This window comes from Pongo pygmaeus, chromosome 17, assembly GCF_028885625.2.
Source record: "Pongo pygmaeus isolate AG05252 chromosome 17, NHGRI_mPonPyg2-v2.0_pri, whole genome shotgun sequence".
NCBI classification, from domain to species: domain Eukaryota; kingdom Metazoa; phylum Chordata; class Mammalia; order Primates; family Hominidae; genus Pongo; species Pongo pygmaeus.
This window is the reverse complement of record NC_072390.2, coordinates 61,706,809-61,729,128: the sequence shown is the minus strand read 5'-3', so window position 1 is coordinate 61,729,128 and position 22,320 is coordinate 61,706,809. Positions and strand designations below refer to the sequence as shown.

Sequence of the window (22,320 nt, the reverse complement as noted above, 5' to 3'; positions counted from 1 at the left end):
GGAAGCACCAGCACGTGGGCGACTTTGCCAGAGACTTAGCGGCCCGGTGGAAGAAGCTGGTGCTTGTGGACCGAAACACCGGGCCTGACCCACAGGACGCTGAGGACAGCGCTTCCCGACAGCGCCTCGGGGAGGCTCTCCAGGACCAGGAAAAGGCCTGGGGCTTCCCAGAAAACGCGACGGCCCCCAGGAGCCCATCTCACAGCCCTCAGCACGGACGGACAGCACGCAGAACACCTCCGGGACAACAGAGACCTCACCCGAGGTCTCCCAGTCGCGAGCCCAGAGCCGAGAGAAAGCGCCCCAGAACGGCCCCAGCTGATTCCGGCCCCCGTCGGGACCCTCCAACGCGCACCGCTCCCCTCCCGACGCCCGAGGGCCCTGAGCCCGCTGTGCCCGGGAAGCAACCCGGAAGAGGCCACGCTCACGCCGCTCAGGGCGGGCCTCTGCCGGGTCCGGGCTGCCAGGGCCAACCTCAGGGGGAAGCGGTGGCGAGCCACAGCAAGGGGCGCAAATCGTCCCGCTGGGCTTCGGCTCACAAATCGCCTCCTGTCCAGGAAAGCCAGTCAGAGAGGCTGCAGGCGGCCGGCGCTGATTCCGCCGGGCCGAAAACGGTGCCCAGCCTTCTCTTCGCAGAGCTCTGGGACCCCTCAGCGGCCTGGATGCAGGCCAACTACGATCTGCTGTCCGCTTTTGAGGCCATGACCTCCCAGGCAGAGCCAGAAGCACTCTCCGCGCCAACGTTCCAGGAGGAAGCCGCTTTCCCTGGACGCAGAGTGAATGCTAGGCTGCAGGTGTACTCGGGCTCCAGGCCTGCCTGCCAGCTCCAGGTGCTGACGCTGCGCCAGCAGTGCCTCCCGGTGCTTAGAAACAATCCGGACGCCCTCGGCGACGTGGGAGGGGTCGCCTACTCGGTTCTTGAACCCGTTCCGGAAGGGTGGACGCCTGATCAGCTGTATCGCACAGAGAAAGACAACCACGCACTCGCTCGAGAGACAGATGAATTATGGAGGATTCATTGTCTCCAGGACTTCAAGGGAGAAAAGCCGCGGGAGCACGAGTCTTGGCGGGAGCTGTACCTGCGGCTTCGCGACGCCCGAGAGCAGCGGCTGCGAGTAGTGACCACGAAAATCCGATCTGCACTTGAAAACAAACCCAGCGGCCGACAGACAAAGATGATCTGTTTCAACTCTGTGGCCAAGGCGCCTTATGATGCTTCCAGGAGGGAAGAGAAGTCTGCAGGAGCCGCTGACCCCGGAAACGGGGAGATCAAGCCAGCCCCCCAGCCCGCAGGAAGCAGCCAGGCTGCCTCCGGCCTCGGGGACGGCGGCGGCGGCGGCGGCGGCGGCGGCAGCAGCAGCAGCAGCAGCAGCAGCAGCAGCAACGTCCTTCACGGGCCCCCTGAGAAGCGGGCCAACCCCTGCCTGAGCAGCAGCAATGAGCACGCGGCGCCCGCGGCCAAGACCCGGAAACAGGCTGCCAAGAAAGTGGCCCCGCTGATGGCCAAGGCAGTTCGAGACTACAAGAGAAGATTCTCCCGACGATAAACTCAGGACTTGCCTTACACATAAAATCTGGGGGGAGGAGGACCAATGCAAAGTCAACGCGGGTTGGGGAACGAAACTTCCAATGGACACCAGGACCCTTGGCTGGGTGCAAAGTTGAGCCTCTGAATTCTGCAGGTGTCAAGCGCTGGCCCTGTGATTTTTGCCTCCCACACCCGGCCACTGCCTCCCTGCTTGGAGGACACCTCAGAATTCAGAAGATATTATGAACGCGTTCGGATCAACTCTGCTTTGGTGGTTCACCGACCGTTTTTTAAACAACGCCCTAGTTGCCATCATAAATCAGGTACGAGATGTGAGAGTCCCTTTTGCCGTTTGTTCTCTCTTCTGAAATCATGGAGCACACAGGGACTTCTTAGACACAAACTCTCAATCCATCAGTTGACACTGATAACTCCGACTACGCAAAATGTCTTGTTACTGTTGTTGTTTTCTTTTAGATAAAAGGCCGGGCATGATCCTCTAATCGTGAGCCATCCTCCTCCGGGAGGCCGAGGAAAGCAGATCGCTTGAGCCCAGGAGGTGGGGACCAGGCTGGGCCAAACGGAGAAGCCCCGTCTCCACAAAAGATACCAAAATTAGCCCGGCGTGGTGGCACGGCCCCTGTGGTCCCAGCTCCTTAAAGGGCTGAGGTGGCAGGATCGCCTGAGCTGGGCAAGCGGAGGTTGCGGTGACCCTTCCTCATTCCACTGCACTCCAGCCTGGATGACACAACCAGAGCACACCTCAAAGAAAACTGCTGTTTGTTTGAAGAAAGGAACTCTTGGCTTTCATACATAAATGCTAACAACTGGTACGTTCCTTAAGTCAAAACACTTTTACTAGAGTCATTCCCAATCTTTTCACCCAGAACCCCTGTGAAAGAATGGCGACACCTTAATCAGCTTATTTAGGTTCTCGATCAGGAAGTCTAAACCTGCCAACCAGAGTTTCTAATTCCCATGAGATGACCGGGTTAACTACCTTGACTTCACCTCCTACCAGCTCCTGCAAGCTTTGGTGAACGTTTGCCTTCTAACTCAGGGCATTTGTTGGCTTCACGCGGGCTGGTAGTCACAGGTCCGTGTGCCAGATACGACACACACACATACACACAAACAAAGACACACACACAAACGCACACACACACGCGCGCGCACACACACAAACACGCACGCGCGCACACCCCCCCCCCCCCCATTAAGTAAACCTCGTTCTTAGGCGTTACCGACAGTGAGGGGTAGAGAGAGAAATACAAAGACATAAGCCGCAAGGCAAAACCGAGCAAGGGCAGCAGAAGAGATCAAAGTCCTGTACCCTGGGCTGTCAGCAGCATGGGGGCTGGGAAGCTCCTGGAAGCAGGCACCTGAGTGGATGCCGGTGCACGTCAAAGGAGGCCTTCAAGCCTGAAGAACACGGAAGGAGCCAGAAACGGGGTGCCACAGAGATGCTACCCTTAAGGAAGACAGAAAAGCATCCGTTCCGGGGAAGGGGACATAATCCAGTCAGCGACCGCGTAAAACTCAGACATGTCCGGGCACGGTGACTCGCGCCTGTATTCCCGTGGCTTTGGGAGGTCGAGGCCGGCGGACCACCTGAGGTCAGGAGTTGCAGACCAGCCTGACCAACCTGAGGAAATCCCGTCTCTTCTAAAAAGACGAAACTCGGTTGGGCTTGCTGGCGAGCGCCTGTAATCCCAGCTACTCAGGGGGCTGAGACAGGAGAATCGCTTGAACCCGGGAGGCGGGGTTTGCGGTGAGCCCAGATCCCACCACTGCGCTCCAGGCTGGACAACAGAAGCCAAACTCCGTCTCAAAATTGAAAAACAAAACCTCAGAAAACCTTCCCCAGCAAGGGCCAGAGACAACGCCCGTCCCTATTTCTTGACAGCAATTCAAGAGAGAATCTCAGGTGGCCTGCAAAACTCACAAGAGAGCAGAATATCCTCCCCAAGGCAGAGAAGCCACACGCTCTCTCTGGAGGAGGTGGAGTGGCCACCGATCACCCTGCAGCCCCTCCCCACTCCCAGCCAGAAACCCCAGTCCCTCGGAACCAAATTGTTTTCCACTGGCAACAACCTTCCTTCCTGGAAAATCGTTTCCCCTGCCGAAATGGAGAACAAGCACGAAACAAGCAAACACAACTCAAAACACAAACACAAGGAAGCAATCCGAGCAAGCTCTAGCTCCTCATAGCTCATCGATGCCCCCACTGGCGTGCTACTGAAAACAGCGGCTGCACCCATTAAACTCATTCATTACTGGAGAACGAGACAGACCTCAGCAGATCCCTGCTCCCACTGCGACACACCCGCTCCAAAAGACAGAAAGGAAACAACCCCCACACAACACATAAACCTGCCCCAGAATAGAATTCAGCATCAACCTAAGGATCCTGCTGTAACATTGCTACACTGACCCAGGACAGCTCAATTCTCTTCCCACCTATTTACAAAACAATCCTCATTCTGGGAGCTCCGGAAGCATGGCCAGTATTGCACTAGGATCCTCTTCGTGAGGTAGCCGGAAGTCTGGAAACACAGCAAATTTACCTATTTCTCTACACAACACGGAGGGTAATTCTCAGAAAAGGCTTAACACCCGAATCCTCATACTTCAAATGGTTGTGTTTTCCCCATTCGGACTGAAAGGTGAGAGTGGAACTCGGCTGCCCAAACCGTGGCGCCGATATCAGCTGCAGGCCAGAGCAAGCCTTTCCGAGGAGATTTTAAACAACCGGTGGGAGCAAGATCCTGAAGCATTTCTTCCAAGATTGGCAGCAGGAGACGAAACCTGGCTCTACCCGGCAGGATCCTGAAGACCAAGCACGAAGCCGTGGCTAGCAAGAGGTGGCAGTGCTCCAGCCGAAGCCACAGAGGAGCAGTCAAGAGCGGAGGTCATGGCCACCGTTTGGGGGGGGATGCCAGAGGGATTCTCCTCGTTGGCTTTCTGGAGGGCCAAACCCTGATCACATCTGCTCACTGGCAGAGCCTTTTCAGAGAGTTAGCCAAAGCTGGAGCGGAGAAGGTCCCCACCAGAGAGTTCTTCTCCACCACGACAACGTTCCTGCTCATGCCTTTCTTCCAACGAGGGCAGCTGGGCAAGACTTGCCATGGGAAATCACGAGGCGTCCACCTTACCGTCCTGATTTGGCGCCTGCTGACTTCTTTTCGTTTCCTTGTCTTAGAAAACCTGTAAAGGGCACCCAGTTTTCTTCAGTTAACAACGGAAGAAAGATTGCATGGAAACAGTTACATTCCCAGGACCCTGGGGGGCTTTAGGGATGGGCTGGACGGCGGGGAGGAGACACTGCTTCCAGAAGGGTCTCGAAGTTGATGGAGACGGGGTCGAGAAGTAAAATACACCTTTTTCATTTTTCTCCCTTAATCCCACTTTTCTACGAATGTTTCCAAGTCCCCTCACACGACGGCAATCCCAGGTAAAGAGTTGTCCTCCTCTGTTGGTTCTCCTTCCTACGATTTTGTCTTGCGGTGTTGTTATTTTCGCTTTTACTCCCAAGGGGATTCTGTCTGTGTCTTTGGGAATCCACAGATGCGGGGGCTGGGAACAAGGAGGGCCAACGGTAGAACTCAGTGGGGTGTGTCCAGGCTGCAATTAACCTAATGAACCTGCCGGGCACAGCAGTCCACCTGGCGTGGACCGTCCCGATTGGCTGCGTTGGGCTGACGGAATGAATTCGTATTGGGGCGGGGCTGCCCAAGGCCCAAGGGGGTCAGGGCTTGAGTCCTGGGTGGGCCCGGGGCTGGCTATATAAGGCCGGGCTCTGGCAGCCCAGCTGCATTCCGCCTCGGACGGCGCAGCGCAGAGGTCACTCCAGGCTGCGGCTCCACATCCCGAGGGACAGAAGCGGGCCTGCTCAGCTGTCTGCAAGGACCGGCGTTCCAGACCAAGTGGCCCGCTGCTCCGAGGACCCAGCTCGCTCCAGGTTGTGGGGACTCCACGCCCCGAGGCCTGCGGTCCGCGAGGACCAGCGCCCCGGAACCAGTGGCCCACTGCTCCGAGGACCGAGCTCGCGCCAGGCTGTGACTCCACATCCCGAGGTCGCTGCCTGGCGACCGGGCAGCGAGGACCGGCCACCCCAGACTTCGTGTCCCGCCGCCCCGAGGACAGAGCCGCGAACGCGAGGACAGCGACGCCTGCACAGCTCTGCTGAGATGGCGGCAGGCTCCACTACGCTGCGCGCAGTGCAGAAGCTGCAGGTGCGTCTGGCCACGAAGACGAACCCAAAAAAGCTGGAGAAATATTTGCAGAAACTCTCCGCCCTGCCCATGACGGCAGACATCCTGGCGGAGACTGGAATCAGAAAGACGGTGAAGCGCCTGCGGAAGCACCAGCACGTGGGCGACTTTGCCAGAGACTTAGCGGCCCGGTGGAAGAAGCTGGTGCTTGTGGACCGAAACACCGGGCCTGACCCACAGGACGCTGAGGACAGCGCTTCCCGACAGCGCCTCGGGGAGGCTCTCCAGGACCAGGAAAAGGCCTGGGGCTTCCCAGAAAACGCGACGGCCCCCAGGAGCCCATCTCACAGCCCTCAGCACGGACGGACAGCACGCAGAACACCTCCGGGACAACAGAGACCTCACCCGAGGTCTCCCAGTCGCGAGCCCAGAGCCGAGAGAAAGCGCCCCAGAACGGCCCCAGCTGATTCCGGCCCCCGTCGGGACCCTCCAACGCGCACCGCTCCCCTCCCGACGCCCGAGGGCCCTGAGCCCGCTGTGCCCGGGAAGCAACCCGGAAGAGGCCACGCTCACGCCGCTCAGGGCGGGCCTCTGCCGGGTCCGGGCTGCCAGGGCCAACCTCAGGGGGAAGCGGTGGCGAGCCACAGCAAGGGGCGCAAATCGTCCCGCTGGGCTTCGGCTCACAAATCGCCTCCTGTCCAGGAAAGCCAGTCAGAGAGGCTGCAGGCGGCCGGCGCTGATTCCGCCGGGCCGAAAACGGTGCCCAGCCTTCTCTTCGCAGAGCTCTGGGACCCCTCAGCGGCCTGGATGCAGGCCAACTACGATCTGCTGTCCGCTTTTGAGGCCATGACCTCCCAGGCAGAGCCAGAAGCACTCTCCGCGCCAACGTTCCAGGAGGAAGCCGCTTTCCCTGGACGCAGAGTGAATGCTAGGCTGCAGGTGTACTCGGGCTCCAGGCCTGCCTGCCAGCTCCAGGTGCTGACGCTGCGCCAGCAGTGCCTCCCGGTGCTTAGAAACAATCCGGACGCCCTCGGCGACGTGGGAGGGGTCGCCTACTCGGTTCTTGAACCCGTTCCGGAAGGGTGGACGCCTGATCAGCTGTATCGCACAGAGAAAGACAACCACGCACTCGCTCGAGAGACAGATGAATTATGGAGGATTCATTGTCTCCAGGACTTCAAGGGAGAAAAGCCGCGGGAGCACGAGTCTTGGCGGGAGCTGTACCTGCGGCTTCGCGACGCCCGAGAGCAGCGGCTGCGAGTAGTGACCACGAAAATCCGATCTGCACTTGAAAACAAACCCAGCGGCCGACAGACAAAGATGATCTGTTTCAACTCTGTGGCCAAGACGCCTTATGATGCTTCCAGGAGGGAAGAGAAGTCTGCAGGAGCCGCTGACCCCGGAAACGGGGAGATCAAGCCAGCCCCCCAGCCCGCAGGAAGCAGCCAGGCTGCCTCCGGCCTCGGGGACGGCGGCGGCGGCGGCGGCGGCGGCGGCAGCAGCAGCAGCAGCAGCAGCAGCAGCAGCAGCAGCAACGTCCTTCACGGGCCCCCTGAGAAGCGGGCCAACCCCTGCCTGAGCAGCAGCAATGAGCACGCGGCGCCCGCGGCCAAGACCCGGAAACAGGCTGCCAAGAAAGTGGCCCCGCTGATGGCCAAGGCAGTTCGAGACTACAAGAGAAGATTCTCCCGACGATAAACTCAGGACTTGCCTTACACATAAAATCTGGGGGGAGGAGGACCAATGCAAAGTCAACGCGGGTTGGGGAACGAAACTTCCAATGGACACCAGGACCCTTGGCTGGGTGCAAAGTTGAGCCTCTGAATTCTGCAGGTGTCAAGCGCTGGCCCTGTGATTTTTGCCTCCCACACCTGGCCACTGCCTCCCTGCTTGGAGGACACCTCAGAATTCAGAAGATATTATGAACGCGTTCGGATCAACTCTGCTTTGGTGGTTCACCGACCGTTTTTTAAACAACGCCCTAGTTGCCATCATAAATCAGGTACGAGATGTGAGAGTCCCTTTTGCCGTTTGTTCTCTCTTCTGAAATCATGGAGCACACAGGGACTTCTTAGACACAAACTCTCAATCCATCAGTTGACACTGATAACTCCGACTACGCAAAATGTCTTGTTACTGTTGTTGTTTTCTTTTAGATAAAAGGCCGGGCATGATCCTCTAATCGTGAGCCATCCTCCTCCGGGAGGCCGAGGAAAGCAGATCGCTTGAGCCCAGGAGGTGGGGACCAGGCTGGGCCAAACGGAGAAGCCCCGTCTCCACAAAAGATACCAAAATTAGCCCGGCGTGGTGGCACGGCCCCTGTGGTCCCAGCTCCTTAAAGGGCTGAGGTGGCAGGATCGCCTGAGCTGGCCAAGCGGAGGTTGCGGTGACCCTTCCTCATTCCACTGCACTCCAGCCTGGATGACACAACCAGAGCACACCTCAAAGAAAACTGCTGTTTGTTTGAAGAAAGGAACTCTTGGCTTTCATACATAAATGCTAACAACTGGTACGTTCCTTAAGTCAAAACACTTTTACTAGAGTCATTCCCAATCTTTTCACCCAGAACCCCTGTGAAAGAATGGCGACACCTTAATCAGCTTATTTAGGTTCTCGATCAGGAAGTCTAAACCTGCCAACCAGAGTTTCTAATTCCCATGAGATGACCGGGTTAACTACCTTGACTTCACCTCCTACCAGCTCCTGCAAGCTTTGGTGAACGTTTGCCTTCTAACTCAGGGCATTTGTTGGCTTCACGCGGGCTGGTAGTCACAGGTCCGTGTGCCAGATACGACACACACACATACACACAAACAAAGACACACACACAAACGCACACACACACGCGCGCGCACACACACAAACACGCACGCGCACACACCCCCCCCCCCCCATTAAGTAAACCTCGTTCTTAGGCGTTACCGACAGTGAGGGGTAGAGAGAGAAATACAAAGACATAAGCCGCAAGGCAAAACCGAGCAAGGGCAGCAGAAGAGATCAAAGTCCTGTACCCTGGGCTGTCAGCAGCATGGGGGCTGGGAAGCTCCTGGAAGCAGGCACCTGAGTGGATGCCGGTGCACGTCAAAGGAGGCCTTCAAGCCTGAAGAACACGGAAGGAGCCAGAAACGGGGTGCCACAGAGATGCTACCCTTAAGGAAGACAGAAAAGCATCCGTTCCGGGGAAGGGGACATAATCCAGTCAGCGACCGCGTAAAACTCAGACATGTCCGGGCACGGTGACTCGCGCCTGTATTCCCGTGGCTTTGGGAGGTCGAGGCCGGCGGACCACCTGAGGTCAGGAGTTGCAGACCAGCCTGACCAACCTGAGGATATCCCGTCTCTTCTAAAAAGACGAAACTCGGTTGGGCTTGCTGGCGAGCGCCTGTAATCCCAGCTACTCAGGGGGCTGAGACAGGAGAATCGCTTGAACCCGGGAGGCGGGGTTTGCGGTGAGCCCAGATCCCACCACTGCGCTCCAGGCTGGACAACAGAAGCCAAACTCCGTCTCAAAATTGAAAAACAAAACCTCAGAAAACCTTCCCCAGCAAGGGCCAGAGACAACGCCCGTCCCTATTTCTTGACAGCAATTCAAGAGAGAATCTCAGGTGGCCTGCAAAACTCACAAGAGAGCAGAATATCCTCCCCAAGGCAGAGAAGCCACACGCTCTCTCTGGAGGAGGTGGAGTGGCCACCGATCACCCTGCAGCCCCTCCCCACTCCCAGCCAGAAACCCCAGTCCCTCGGAACCAAATTGTTTTCCACTGGCAACAACCTTCCTTCCTGGAAAATCGTTTCCCCTGCCGAAATGGAGAACAAGCACGAAACAAGCAAACACAACTCAAAACACAAACACAAGGAAGCAATCCGAGCAAGCTCTAGCTCCTCATAGCTCATCGATGCCCCCACTGGCGTGCTACTGAAAACAGCGGCTGCACCCATTAAACTCATTCATTACTGGAGAACGAGACAGACCTCAGCAGATCCCTGCTCCCACTGCGACACACCCGCTCCAAAAGACAGAAAGGAAACAACCCCCACACAACACATAAACCTGCCCCAGAATAGAATTCAGCATCAACCTAAGGATCCTGCTGTAACATTGCTACACTGACCCAGGACAGCTCAATTCTCTTCCCACCTATTTACAAAACAATCCTCATTCTGGGAGCTCCGGAAGCATGGCCAGTATTGCACTAGGATCCTCTTCGTGAGGTAGCCGGAAGTCTGGAAACACAGCAAATTTACCTATTTCTCTACACAACACGGAGGGTAATTCTCAGAAAAGGCTTAACACCCGAATCCTCATACTTCAAATGGTTGTGTTTTCCCCATTCGGACTGAAAGGTGAGAGTGGAACTCGGCTGCCCAAACCGTGGCGCCGATATCAGCTGCAGGCCAGAGCAAGCCTTTCCGAGGAGATTTTAAACAACCGGTGGGAGCAAGATCCTGAAGCATTTCTTCCAAGATTGGCAGCAGGAGACGAAACCTGGCTCTACCCGGCAGGATCCTGAAGACCAAGCACGAAGCCGTGGCTAGCAAGAGGTGGCAGTGCTCCAGCCGAAGCCACAGAGGAGCAGTCAAGAGCGGAGGTCATGGCCACCGTTTGGGGGGGGATGCCAGAGGGATTCTCCTCGTTGGCTTTCTGGAGGGCCAAACCCTGATCACATCTGCTCACTGGCAGAGCCTTTTCAGAGAGTTAGCCAAAGCTGGAGCGGAGAAGGTCCCCACCAGAGAGTTCTTCTCCACCACGACAACGTTCCTGCTCATGCCTTTCTTCCAACGAGGGCAGCTGGGCAAGACTTGCCATGGGAAATCACGAGGCGTCCACCTTACCGTCCTGATTTGGCGCCTGCTGACTTCTTTTCGTTTCCTTGTCTTAGAAAACCTGTAAAGGGCACCCAGTTTTCTTCAGTTAACAACGGAAGAAAGATTGCATGGAAACAGTTACATTCCCAGGACCCTGGGGGGCTTTAGGGATGGGCTGGACGGCGGGGAGGAGACACTGCTTCCAGAAGGGTCTCGAAGTTGATGGAGACGGGGTCGAGAAGTAAAATACACCTTTTTCATTTTTCTCCCTTAATCCCACTTTTCTACGAATGTTTCCAAGTCCCCTCACACGACGGCAATCCCAGGTAAAGAGTTGTCCTCCTCTGTTGGTTCTCCTTCCTACGATTTTGTCTTGCGGTGTTGTTATTTTCGCTTTTACTCCCAAGGGGATTCTGTCTGTGTCTTTGGGAATCCACAGATGCGGGGGCTGGGAACAAGGAGGGCCAACGGTAGAACTCAGTGGGCTGTGTCCAGGCTGCAATTAACCTAATGAACCTGCCGGGCACAGCAGTCCACCTGGCGTGGACCGTCCCGATTGGCTGCGTTGGGCTGACGGAATGAATTCGTATTGGGGCGGGGCTGCCCAAGGCCCAAGGGGGTCAGGGCTTGAGTCCTGGGTGGGCCCGGGGCTGGCTATATAAGGCCGGGCTCTGGCAGCCCAGCTGCATTCCGCCTCGGACGGCGCAGCGCAGAGGTCACTCCAGGCTGCGGCTCCACATCCCGAGGGACAGAAGCGGGCCTGCTCAGCTGTCTGCAAGGACCGGCGTTCCAGACCAAGTGGCCCGCTGCTCCGAGGACCCAGCTCGCTCCAGGTTGTGGGGACTCCACGCCCCGAGGCCTGCGGTCCGCGAGGACCAGCGCCCCGGAACCAGTGGCCCACTGCTCCGAGGACCGAGCTCGCGCCAGGCTGTGACTCCACATCCCGAGGTCGCTGCCTGGCGACCGGGCAGCGAGGACCGGCCACCCCAGACTTCGTGTCCCGCCGCCCCGAGGACAGAGCCGCGAACGCGAGGACAGCGACGCCTGCACAGCTCTGCTGAGATGGCGGCAGGCTCCACTACGCTGCGCGCAGTGCAGAAGCTGCAGGTGCGTCTGGCCACGAAGACGAACCCAAAAAAGCTGGAGAAATATTTGCAGAAACTCTCCGCCCTGCCCATGACGGCAGACATCCTGGCGGAGACTGGAATCAGAAAGACGGTGAAGCGCCTGCGGAAGCACCAGCACGTGGGCGACTTTGCCAGAGACTTAGCGGCCCGGTGGAAGAAGCTGGTGCTTGTGGACCGAAACACCGGGCCTGACCCACAGGACGCTGAGGACAGCGCTTCCCGACAGCGCCTCGGGGAGGCTCTCCAGGACCAGGAAAAGGCCTGGGGCTTCCCAGAAAACGCGACGGCCCCCAGGAGCCCATCTCACAGCCCTCAGCACGGACGGACAGCACGCAGAACACCTCCGGGACAACAGAGACCTCACCCGAGGTCTCCCAGTCGCGAGCCCAGAGCCGAGAGAAAGCGCCCCAGAACGGCCCCAGCTGATTCCGGCCCCCGTCGGGACCCTCCAACGCGCACCGCTCCCCTCCCGACGCCCGAGGGCCCTGAGCCCGCTGTGCCCGGGAAGCAACCCGGAAGAGGCCACGCTCACGCCGCTCAGGGCGGGCCTCTGCCGGGTCCGGGCTGCCAGGGCCAACCTCAGGGGGAAGCGGTGGCGAGCCACAGCAAGGGGCGCAAATCGTCCCGCTGGGCTTCGGCTCACAAATCGCCTCCTGTCCAGGAAAGCCAGTCAGAGAGGCTGCAGGCGGCCGGCGCTGATTCCGCCGGGCCGAAAACGGTGCCCAGCCTTCTCTTCGCAGAGCTCTGGGACCCCTCAGCGGCCTGGATGCAGGCCAACTACGATCTGCTGTCCGCTTTTGAGGCCATGACCTCCCAGGCAGAGCCAGAAGCACTCTCCGCGCCAACGTTCCAGGAGGAAGCCGCTTTCCCTGGACGCAGAGTGAATGCTAGGCTGCAGGTGTACTCGGGCTCCAGGCCTGCCTGCCAGCTCCAGGTGCTGACGCTGCGCCAGCAGTGCCTCCCGGTGCTTAGAAACAATCCGGACGCCCTCGGCGACGTGGGAGGGGTCGCCTACTCGGTTCTTGAACCCGTTCCGGAAGGGTGGACGCCTGATCAGCTGTATCGCACAGAGAAAGACAACCACGCACTCGCTCGAGAGACAGATGAATTATGGAGGATTCATTGTCTCCAGGACTTCAAGGGAGAAAAGCCGCGGGAGCACGAGTCTTGGCGGGAGCTGTACCTGCGGCTTCGCGACGCCCGAGAGCAGCGGCTGCGAGTAGTGACCACGAAAATCCGATCTGCACTTGAAAACAAACCCAGCGGCCGACAGACAAAGATGATCTGTTTCAACTCTGTGGCCAAGACGCCTTATGATGCTTCCAGGAGGGAAGAGAAGTCTGCAGGAGCCGCTGACCCCGGAAACGGGGAGATCAAGCCAGCCCCCCAGCCCGCAGGAAGCAGCCAGGCTGCCTCCGGCCTCGGGGACGGCGGCGGCGGCGGCGGCGGCGGCGGCAGCAGCAGCAGCAGCAGCAGCAGCAGCAACGTCCTTCACGGGCCCCCTGAGAAGCGGGCCAACCCCTGCCTGAGCAGCAGCAATGAGCACGCGGCGCCCGCGGCCAAGACCCGGAAACAGGCTGCCAAGAAAGTGGCCCCGCTGATGGCCAAGGCAGTTCGAGACTACAAGAGAAGATTCTCCCGACGATAAACTCAGGACTTGCCTTACACATAAAATCTGGGGGGAGGAGGACCAATGCAAAGTCAACGCGGGTTGGGGAACGAAACTTCCAATGGACACCAGGACCCTTGGCTGGGTGCAAAGTTGAGCCTCTGAATTCTGCAGGTGTCAAGCGCTGGCCCTGTGATTTTTGCCTCCCACACCCGGCCACTGCCTCCCTGCTTGGAGGACACCTCAGAATTCAGAAGATATTATGAACGCGTTCGGATCAACTCTGCTTTGGTGGTTCACCGACCGTTTTTTAAACAACGCCCTAGTTGCCATCATAAATCAGGTACGAGATGTGAGAGTCCCTTTTGCCGTTTGTTCTCTCTTCTGAAATCATGGAGCACACAGGGACTTCTTAGACACAAACTCTCAATCCATCAGTTGACACTGATAACTCCGACTACGCAAAATGTCTTGTTACTGTTGTTGTTTTCTTTTAGATAAAAGGCCGGGCATGATCCTCTAATCGTGAGCCATCCTCCTCCGGGAGGCCGAGGAAAGCAGATCGCTTGAGCCCAGGAGGTGGGGACCAGGCTGGGCCAAACGGAGAAGCCCCGTCTCCACAAAAGATACCAAAATTAGCCCGGCGTGGTGGCACGGCCCCTGTGGTCCCAGCTCCTTAAAGGGCTGAGGTGGCAGGATCGCCTGAGCTGGCCAAGCGGAGGTTGCGGTGACCCTTCCTCATTCCACTGCACTCCAGCCTGGATGACACAACCAGAGCACACCTCAAAGAAAACTGCTGTTTGTTTGAAGAAAGGAACTCTTGGCTTTCATACATAAATGCTAACAACTGGTACGTTCCTTAAGTCAAAACACTTTTACTAGAGTCATTCCCAATCTTTTCACCCAGAACCCCTGTGAAAGAATGGCGACACCTTAATCAGCTTATTTAGGTTCTCGATCAGGAAGTCTAAACCTGCCAACCAGAGTTTCTAATTCCCATGAGATGACCGGGTTAACTACCTTGACTTCACCTCCTACCAGCTCCTGCAAGCTTTGGTGAACGTTTGCCTTCTAACTCAGGGCATTTGTTGGCTTCACGCGGGCTGGTAGTCACAGGTCCGTGTGCCAGATACGACACACACACATACACACAAACAAAGACACACACACAAACGCACACACACACGCGCGCGCACACACACAAACACGCACGCGCACACACCCCCCCCCCCCCATTAAGTAAACCTCGTTCTTAGGCGTTACCGACAGTGAGGGGTAGAGAGAGAAATACAAAGACATAAGCCGCAAGGCAAAACCGAGCAAGGGCAGCAGAAGAGATCAAAGTCCTGTACCCTGGGCTGTCAGCAGCATGGGGGCTGGGAAGCTCCTGGAAGCAGGCACCTGAGTGGATGCCGGTGCACGTCAAAGGAGGCCTTCAAGCCTGAAGAACACGGAAGGAGCCAGAAACGGGGTGCCACAGAGATGCTACCCTTAAGGAAGACAGAAAAGCATCCGTTCCGGGGAAGGGGACATAATCCAGTCAGCGACCGCGTAAAACTCAGACATGTCCGGGCACGGTGACTCGCGCCTGTATTCCCGTGGCTTTGGGAGGTCGAGGCCGGCGGACCACCTGAGGTCAGGAGTTGCAGACCAGCCTGACCAACCTGAGGATATCCCGTCTCTTCTAAAAAGACGAAACTCGGTTGGGCTTGCTGGCGAGCGCCTGTAATCCCAGCTACTCAGGGGGCTGAGACAGGAGAATCGCTTGAACCCGGGAGGCGGGGTTTGCGGTGAGCCCAGATCCCACCACTGCGCTCCAGGCTGGACAACAGAAGCCAAACTCCGTCTCAAAATTGAAAAACAAAACCTCAGAAAACCTTCCCCAGCAAGGGCCAGAGACAACGCCCGTCCCTATTTCTTGACAGCAATTCAAGAGAGAATCTCAGGTGGCCTGCAAAACTCACAAGAGAGCAGAATATCCTCCCCAAGGCAGAGAAGCCACACGCTCTCTCTGGAGGAGGTGGAGTGGCCACCGATCACCCTGCAGCCCCTCCCCACTCCCAGCCAGAAACCCCAGTCCCTCGGAACCAAATTGTTTTCCACTGGCAACAACCTTCCTTCCTGGAAAATCGTTTCCCCTGCCGAAATGGAGAACAAGCACGAAACAAGCAAACACAACTCAAAACACAAACACAAGGAAGCAATCCGAGCAAGCTCTAGCTCCTCATAGCTCATCGATGCCCCCACTGGCGTGCTACTGAGAACAGCGGCTGCACCCATTAAACTCATTCATTACTGGAGAACGAGACAGACCTCAGCAGATCCCTGCTCCCACTGCGACACACCCGCTCCAAAAGACAGAAAGGAAACAACCCCCACACAACACATAAACCTGCCCCAGAATAGAATTCAGCATCAACCTAAGGATCCTGCTGTAACATTGCTACACTGACCCAGGACAGCTCAATTCTCTTCCCACCTATTTACAAAACAATCCTCATTCTGGGAGCTCCGGAAGCATGGCCAGTATTGCACTAGGATCCTCTTCGTGAGGTAGCCGGAAGTCTGGAAACACAGCAAATTTACCTATTTCTCTACACAACACGGAGGGTAATTCTCAGAAAAGGCTTAACACCCGAATCCTCATACTTCAAATGGTTGTGTTTTCCCCATTCGGACTGAAAGGTGAGAGTGGAACTCGGCTGCCCAAACCGTGGCGCCGATATCAGCTGCAGGCCAGAGCAAGCCTTTCCGAGGAGATTTTAAACAACCGGTGGGAGCAAGATCCTGAAGCATTTCTTCCAAGATTGGCAGCAGGAGACGAAACCTGGCTCTACCCGGCAGGATCCTGAAGACCAAGCACGAAGCCGTGGCTAGCAAGAGGTGGCAGTGCTCCAGCCGAAGCCACAGAGGAGCAGTCAAGAGCGGAGGTCATGGCCACCGTTTGGGGGGGGATGCCAGAGGGATTCTCCTCGTTGGCTTTCTGGAGGGCCAAACCCTGATCACATCTGCTCACTGGCAGAGCCTTTTCAGAGAGTTAGCCAAAGCTGGAGCGGAGAAGGTCCCCACCAGAGAGTTCTTCTCCACCACGACAACGTTCCTGCTCATGCCTTTCTTCCAACGAGGGCAGCTGGGCAAGACTTGCCATGGGAAATCACGAGGCGTCCACCTTACCGTCCTGATTTGGCGCCTGCTGACTTCTTTTCGTTTCCTTGTCTTAGAAAACCTGTAAAGGGCACCCAGTTTTCTTCAGTTAACAACGGAAGAAAGATTGCATGGAAACAGTTACATTCCCAGGACCCTGGGGGGCTTTAGGGATGGGCTGGACGGCGGGGAGGAGACACTGCTTCCAGAAGGGTCTCGAAGTTGATGGAGACGGGGTCGAGAAGTAAAATACACCTTTTTCATTTTTCTCCCTTAATCCCACTTTTCTACGAATGTTTCCAAGTCCCCTCACACGACGGCAATCCCAGGTAAAGAGTTGTCCTCCTCTGTTGGTTCTCCTTCCTACGATTTTGTCTTGCGGTGTTGTTATTTTCGCTTTTACTCCCAAGGGGATTCTGTCTGTGTCTTTGGGAATCCACAGATGCGGGGGCTGGGAACAAGGAGGGCCAACGGTAGAACTCAGTGGGGTGTGTCCAGGCTGCAATTAACCTAATGAACCTGCCGGGCACAGCAGTCCACCTGGCGTGGACCGTCCCGATTGGCTGCGTTGGGCTGACGGAATGAATTCGTATTGGGGCGGGGCTGCCCAAGGCCCAAGGGGGTCAGGGCTTGAGTCCTGGGTGGGCCCGGGGCTGGCTATATAAGGCCGGGCTCTGGCAGCCCAGCTGCATTCCGCCTCGGACGGCGCAGCGCAGAGGTCACTCCAGGCTGCGGCTCCACATCCCGAGGGACAGAAGCGGGCCTGCTCAGCTGTCTGCAAGGACCGGCGTTCCAGACCAAGTGGCCCGCTGCTCCGAGGACCCAGCTCGCTCCAGGTTGTGGGGACTCCACGCCCCGAGGCCTGCGGTCCGCGAGGACCAGCGCCCCGGAACCAGTGGCCCACTGCTCCGAGGACCGAGCTCGCGCCAGGCTGTGACTCCACATCCCGAGGTCGCTGCCTGGCGACCGGGCAGCGAGGACCGGCCACCCCAGACTTCGTGTCCCGCCGCCCCGAGGACAGAGCCGCGAACGCGAGGACAGCGACGCCTGCACAGCTCTGCTGAGATGGCGGCAGGCTCCACTACGCTGCGCGCAGTGCAGAAGCTGCAGGTGCGTCTGGCCACGAAGACGAACCCAAAAAAGCTGGAGAAATATTTGCAGAAACTCTCCGCCCTGCCCATGACGGCAGACATCCTGGCGGAGACTGGAATCAGAAAGACGGTGAAGCGCCTGCGGAAGCACCAGCACGTGGGCGACTTTGCCAGAGACTTAGCGGCCCGGTGGAAGAAGCTGGTGCTTGTGGACCGAAACACCGGGCCTGACCCACAGGACGCTGAGGACAGCGCTTCCCGACAGCGCCTCGGGGAGGCTCTCCAGGACCAGGAAAAGGCCTGGGGCTTCCCAGAAAACGCGACGGCCCCCAGGAGCCCATCTCACAGCCCTCAGCACGGACGGACAGCACGCAGAACACCTCCGGGACAACAGAGACCTCACCCGAGGTCTCCCAGTCGCGAGCCCAGAGCCGAGAGAAAGCGCCCCAGAACGGCCCCAGCTGATTCCGGCCCCCGTCGGGACCCTCCAACGCGCACCGCTCCCCTCCCGACGCCCGAGGGCCCTGAGCCCGCTGTGCCCGGGAAGCAACCCGGAAGAGGCCACGCTCACGCCGCTCAGGGCGGGCCTCTGCCGGGTCCGGGCTGCCAGGGCCAACCTCAGGGGGAAGCGGTGGCGAGCCACAGCAAGGGGCGCAAATCGTCCCGCTGGGCTTCGGCTCACAAATCGCCTCCTGTCCAGGAAAGCCAGTCAGAGAGGCTGCAGGCGGCCGGCGCTGATTCCGCCGGGCCGAAAACGGTGCCCAGCCTTCTCTTCGCAGAGCTCTGGGACCCCTCAGCGGCCTGGATGCAGGCCAACTACGATCTGCTGTCCGCTTTTGAGGCCATGACCTCCCAGGCAGAGCCAGAAGCACTCTCCGCGCCAACGTTCCAGGAGGAAGCCGCTTTCCCTGGACGCAGAGTGAATGCTAGGCTGCAGGTGTACTCGGGCTCCAGGCCTGCCTGCCAGCTCCAGGTGCTGACGCTGCGCCAGCAGTGCCTCCCGGTGCTTAGAAACAATCCGGACGCCCTCGGCGACGTGGGAGGGGTCGCCTACTCGGTTCTTGAACCCGTTCCGGAAGGGTGGACGCCTGATCAGCTGTATCGCACAGAGAAAGACAACCACGCACTCGCTCGAGAGACAGATGAATTATGGAGGATTCATTGTCTCCAGGACTTCAAGGGAGAAAAGCCGCGGGAGCACGAGTCTTGGCGGGAGCTGTACCTGCGGCTTCGCGACGCCCGAGAGCAGCGGCTGCGAGTAGTGACCACGAAAATCCGATCTGCACTTGAAAACAAACCCAGCGGCCGACAGACAAAGATGATCTGTTTCAACTCTGTGGCCAAGACGCCTTATGATGCTTCCAGGAGGGAAGAGAAGTCTGCAGGAGCCGCTGACCCCGGAAACGGGGAGATCAAGCCAGCCCCCCAGCCCGCAGGAAGCAGCCAGGCTGCCTCCGGCCTCGGGGACGGCGGCGGCGGCGGCGGCGGCGGCGGCGGCAGCAGCAGCAGCAGCAGCAGCAGCAGCAACGTCCTTCACGGGCCCCCTGAGAAGCGGGCCAACCCCTGCCTGAGCAGCAGCAATGAGCACGCGGCGCCCGCGGCCAAGACCCGGAAACAGGCTGCCAAGAAAGTGGCCCCGCTGATGGCCAAGGCAGTTCGAGACTACAAGAGAAGATTCTCCCGACGATAAACTCAGGACTTGCCTTACACATAAAATCTGGGGGGAGGAGGACCAATGCAAAGTCAACGCGGGTTGGGGAACGAAACTTCCAATGGACACCAGGACCCTTGGCTGGGTGCAAAGTTGAGCCTCTGAATTCTGCAGGTGTCAAGCGCTGGCCCTGTGATTTTTGCCTCCCACACCCGGCCACTGCCTCCCTGCTTGGAGGACACCTCAGAATTCAGAAGATATTATGAACGCGTTCGGATCAACTCTGCTTTGGTGGTTCACCGACCGTTTTTTAAACAACGCCCTAGTTGCCATCATAAATCAGGTACGAGATGTGAGAGTCCCTTTTGCCGTTTGTTCTCTCTTCTGAAATCATGGAGCACACAGGGACTTCTTAGACACAAACTCTCAATCCATCAGTTGACACTGATAACTCCGACTACGCAAAATGTCTTGTTACTGTTGTTGTTTTCTTTTAGATAAAAGGCCGGGCATGATCCTCTAATCGTGAGCCATCCTCCTCCGGGAGGCCGAGGAAAGCAGATCGCTTGAGCCCAGGAGGTGGGGACCAGGCTGGGCCAAACGGAGAAGCCCCGTCTCCACAAAAGATACCAAAATTAGCCCGGCGTGGTGGCACGGCCCCTGTGGTCCCAGCTCCTTAAAGGGCTGAGGTGGCAGGATCGCCTGAGCTGGCCAAGCGGAGGTTGCGGTGACCCTTCCTCATTCCACTGCACTCCAGCCTGGATGACACAACCAGAGCACACCTCAAAGAAAACTGCTGTTTGTTTGAAGAAAGGAACTCTTGGCTTTCATACATAAATGCTAACAACTGGTACGTTCCTTAAGTCAAAACACTTTTACTAGAGTCATTCCCAATCTTTTCACCCAGAACCCCTGTGAAAGAATGGCGACACCTTAATCAGCTTATTTAGGTTCTCGATCAGGAAGTCTAAACCTGCCAACCAGAGTTTCTAATTCCCATGAGATGACCGGGTTAACTACCTTGACTTCACCTCCTACCAGCTCCTGCAAGCTTTGGTGAACGTTTGCCTTCTAACTCAGGGCATTTGTTGGCTTCACGCGGGCTGGTAGTCACAGGTCCGTGTGCCAGATACGACACACACACATACACACAAACAAAGACACACACACAAACGCACACACACACGCGCGCGCACACACACAAACACGCACGCGCACACACCCCCCCCCCCCCCCATTAAGTAAACCTCGTTCTTAGGCGTTACCGACAGTGAGGGGTAGAGAGAGAAATACAAAGACATAAGCCGCAAGGCAAAACCGAGCAAGGGCAGCAGAAGAGATCAAAGTCCTGTACCCTGGGCTGTCAGCAGCATGGGGGCTGGGAAGCTCCTGGAAGCAGGCACCTGAGTGGATGCCGGTGCACGTCAAAGGAGGCCTTCAAGCCTGAAGAACACGGAAGGAGCCAGAAACGGGGTGCCACAGAGATGCTACCCTTAAGGAAGACAGAAAAGCATCCGTTCCGGGGAAGGGGACATAATCCAGTCAGCGACCGCGTAAAACTCAGACATGTCCGGGCACGGTGACTCGCGCCTGTATTCCCGTGGCTTTGGGAGGTCGAGGCCGGCGGACCACCTGAGGTCAGGAGTTGCAGACCAGCCTGACCAACCTGAGGATATCCCGTCTCTTCTAAAAAGACGAAACTCGGTTGGGCTTGCTGGCGAGCGCCTGTAATCCCAGCTACTCAGGGGGCTGAGACAGGAGAATCGCTTGAACCCGGGAGGCGGGGTTTGCGGTGAGCCCAGATCCCACCACTGCGCTCCAGGCTGGACAACAGAAGCCAAACTCCGTCTCAAAATTGAAAAACAAAACCTCAGAAAACCTTCCCCAGCAAGGGCCAGAGACAACGCCCGTCCCTATTTCTTGACAGCAATTCAAGAGAGAATCTCAGGTGGCCTGCAAAACTCACAAGAGAGCAGAATATCCTCCCCAAGGCAGAGAAGCCACACGCTCTCTCTGGAGGAGGTGGAGTGGCCACCGATCACCCTGCAGCCCCTCCCCACTCCCAGCCAGAAACCCCAGTCCCTCGGAACCAAATTGTTTTCCACTGGCAACAACCTTCCTTCCTGGAAAATCGTTTCCCCTGCCGAAATGGAGAACAAGCACGAAACAAGCAAACACAACTCAAAACACAAACACAAGGAAGCAATCCGAGCAAGCTCTAGCTCCTCATAGCTCATCGATGCCCCCACTGGCGTGCTACTGAAAACAGCGGCTGCACCCATTAAACTCATTCATTACTGGAGAACGAGACAGACCTCAGCAGATCCCTGCTCCCACTGCGACACACCCGCTCCAAAAGACAGAAAGGAAACAACCCCCACACAACACATAAACCTGCCCCAGAATAGAATTCAGCATCAACCTAAGGATCCTGCTGTAACATTGCTACACTGACCCAGGACAGCTCAATTCTCTTCCCACCTATTTACAAAACAATCCTCATTCTGGGAGCTCCGGAAGCATGGCCAGTATTGCACTAGGATCCTCTTCGTGAGGTAGCCGGAAGTCTGGAAACACAGCAAATTTACCTATTTCTCTACACAACACGGAGGGTAATTCTCAGAAAAGGCTTAACACCCGAATCCTCATACTTCAAATGGTTGTGTTTTCCCCATTCGGACTGAAAGGTGAGAGTGGAACTCGGCTGCCCAAACCGTGGCGCCGATATCAGCTGCAGGCCAGAGCAAGCCTTTCCGAGGAGATTTTAAACAACCGGTGGGAGCAAGATCCTGAAGCATTTCTTCCAAGATTGGCAGCAGGAGACGAAACCTGGCTCTACCCGGCAGGATCCTGAAGACCAAGCACGAAGCCGTGGCTAGCAAGAGGTGGCAGTGCTCCAGCCGAAGCCACAGAGGAGCAGTCAAGAGCGGAGGTCATGGCCACCGTTTGGGGGGGGATGCCAGAGGGATTCTCCTCGTTGGCTTTCTGGAGGGCCAAACCCTGATCACATCTGCTCACTGGCAGAGCCTTTTCAGAGAGTTAGCCAAAGCTGGAGCGGAGAAGGTCCCCACCAGAGAGTTCTTCTCCACCACGACAACGTTCCTGCTCATGCCTTTCTTCCAACGAGGGCAGCTGGGCAAGACTTGCCAT

General features: G+C 57.4%; 4 protein-coding genes across 8 annotated transcripts in view; 3 read left to right on the top strand and 1 right to left on the bottom strand.

Annotated features, from left to right (window-relative positions):
- Positions 1 to 22,320, bottom strand: part of KATNAL2 (katanin catalytic subunit A1 like 2) — a 330,528-nt gene that overhangs the window by 192,809 nt on the left and 115,399 nt on the right. The gene's annotated exons all lie outside the window — the stretch shown is intronic.
- Positions 1,422 to 7,576, top strand: LOC129018876 (elongin-A3-like). Its single transcript, XM_054460913.2, has one exon. The coding sequence runs from the start codon at positions 5,719 to 5,721 to the stop codon at positions 7,438 to 7,440; it is 1,722 nt and encodes a 573-aa protein (XP_054316888.1). The 5' UTR covers positions 1,422 to 5,718; the 3' UTR covers positions 7,441 to 7,576.
- Positions 9,041 to 15,520, top strand: LOC129018890 (elongin-A3-like). Its single transcript, XM_054460927.2, has one exon. It carries the CDS (start codon positions 11,611 to 11,613, stop codon positions 13,321 to 13,323), a length of 1,713 nt encoding a protein of 570 aa, XP_054316902.1. The 5' UTR covers positions 9,041 to 11,610; the 3' UTR covers positions 13,324 to 15,520.
- Positions 15,563 to 22,278, top strand: LOC129018899 (elongin-A3). Its single transcript, XM_063653632.1, has one exon. The coding sequence runs from the start codon at positions 17,494 to 17,496 to the stop codon at positions 19,207 to 19,209; it is 1,716 nt and encodes a 571-aa protein (XP_063509702.1). The 5' UTR covers positions 15,563 to 17,493; the 3' UTR covers positions 19,210 to 22,278.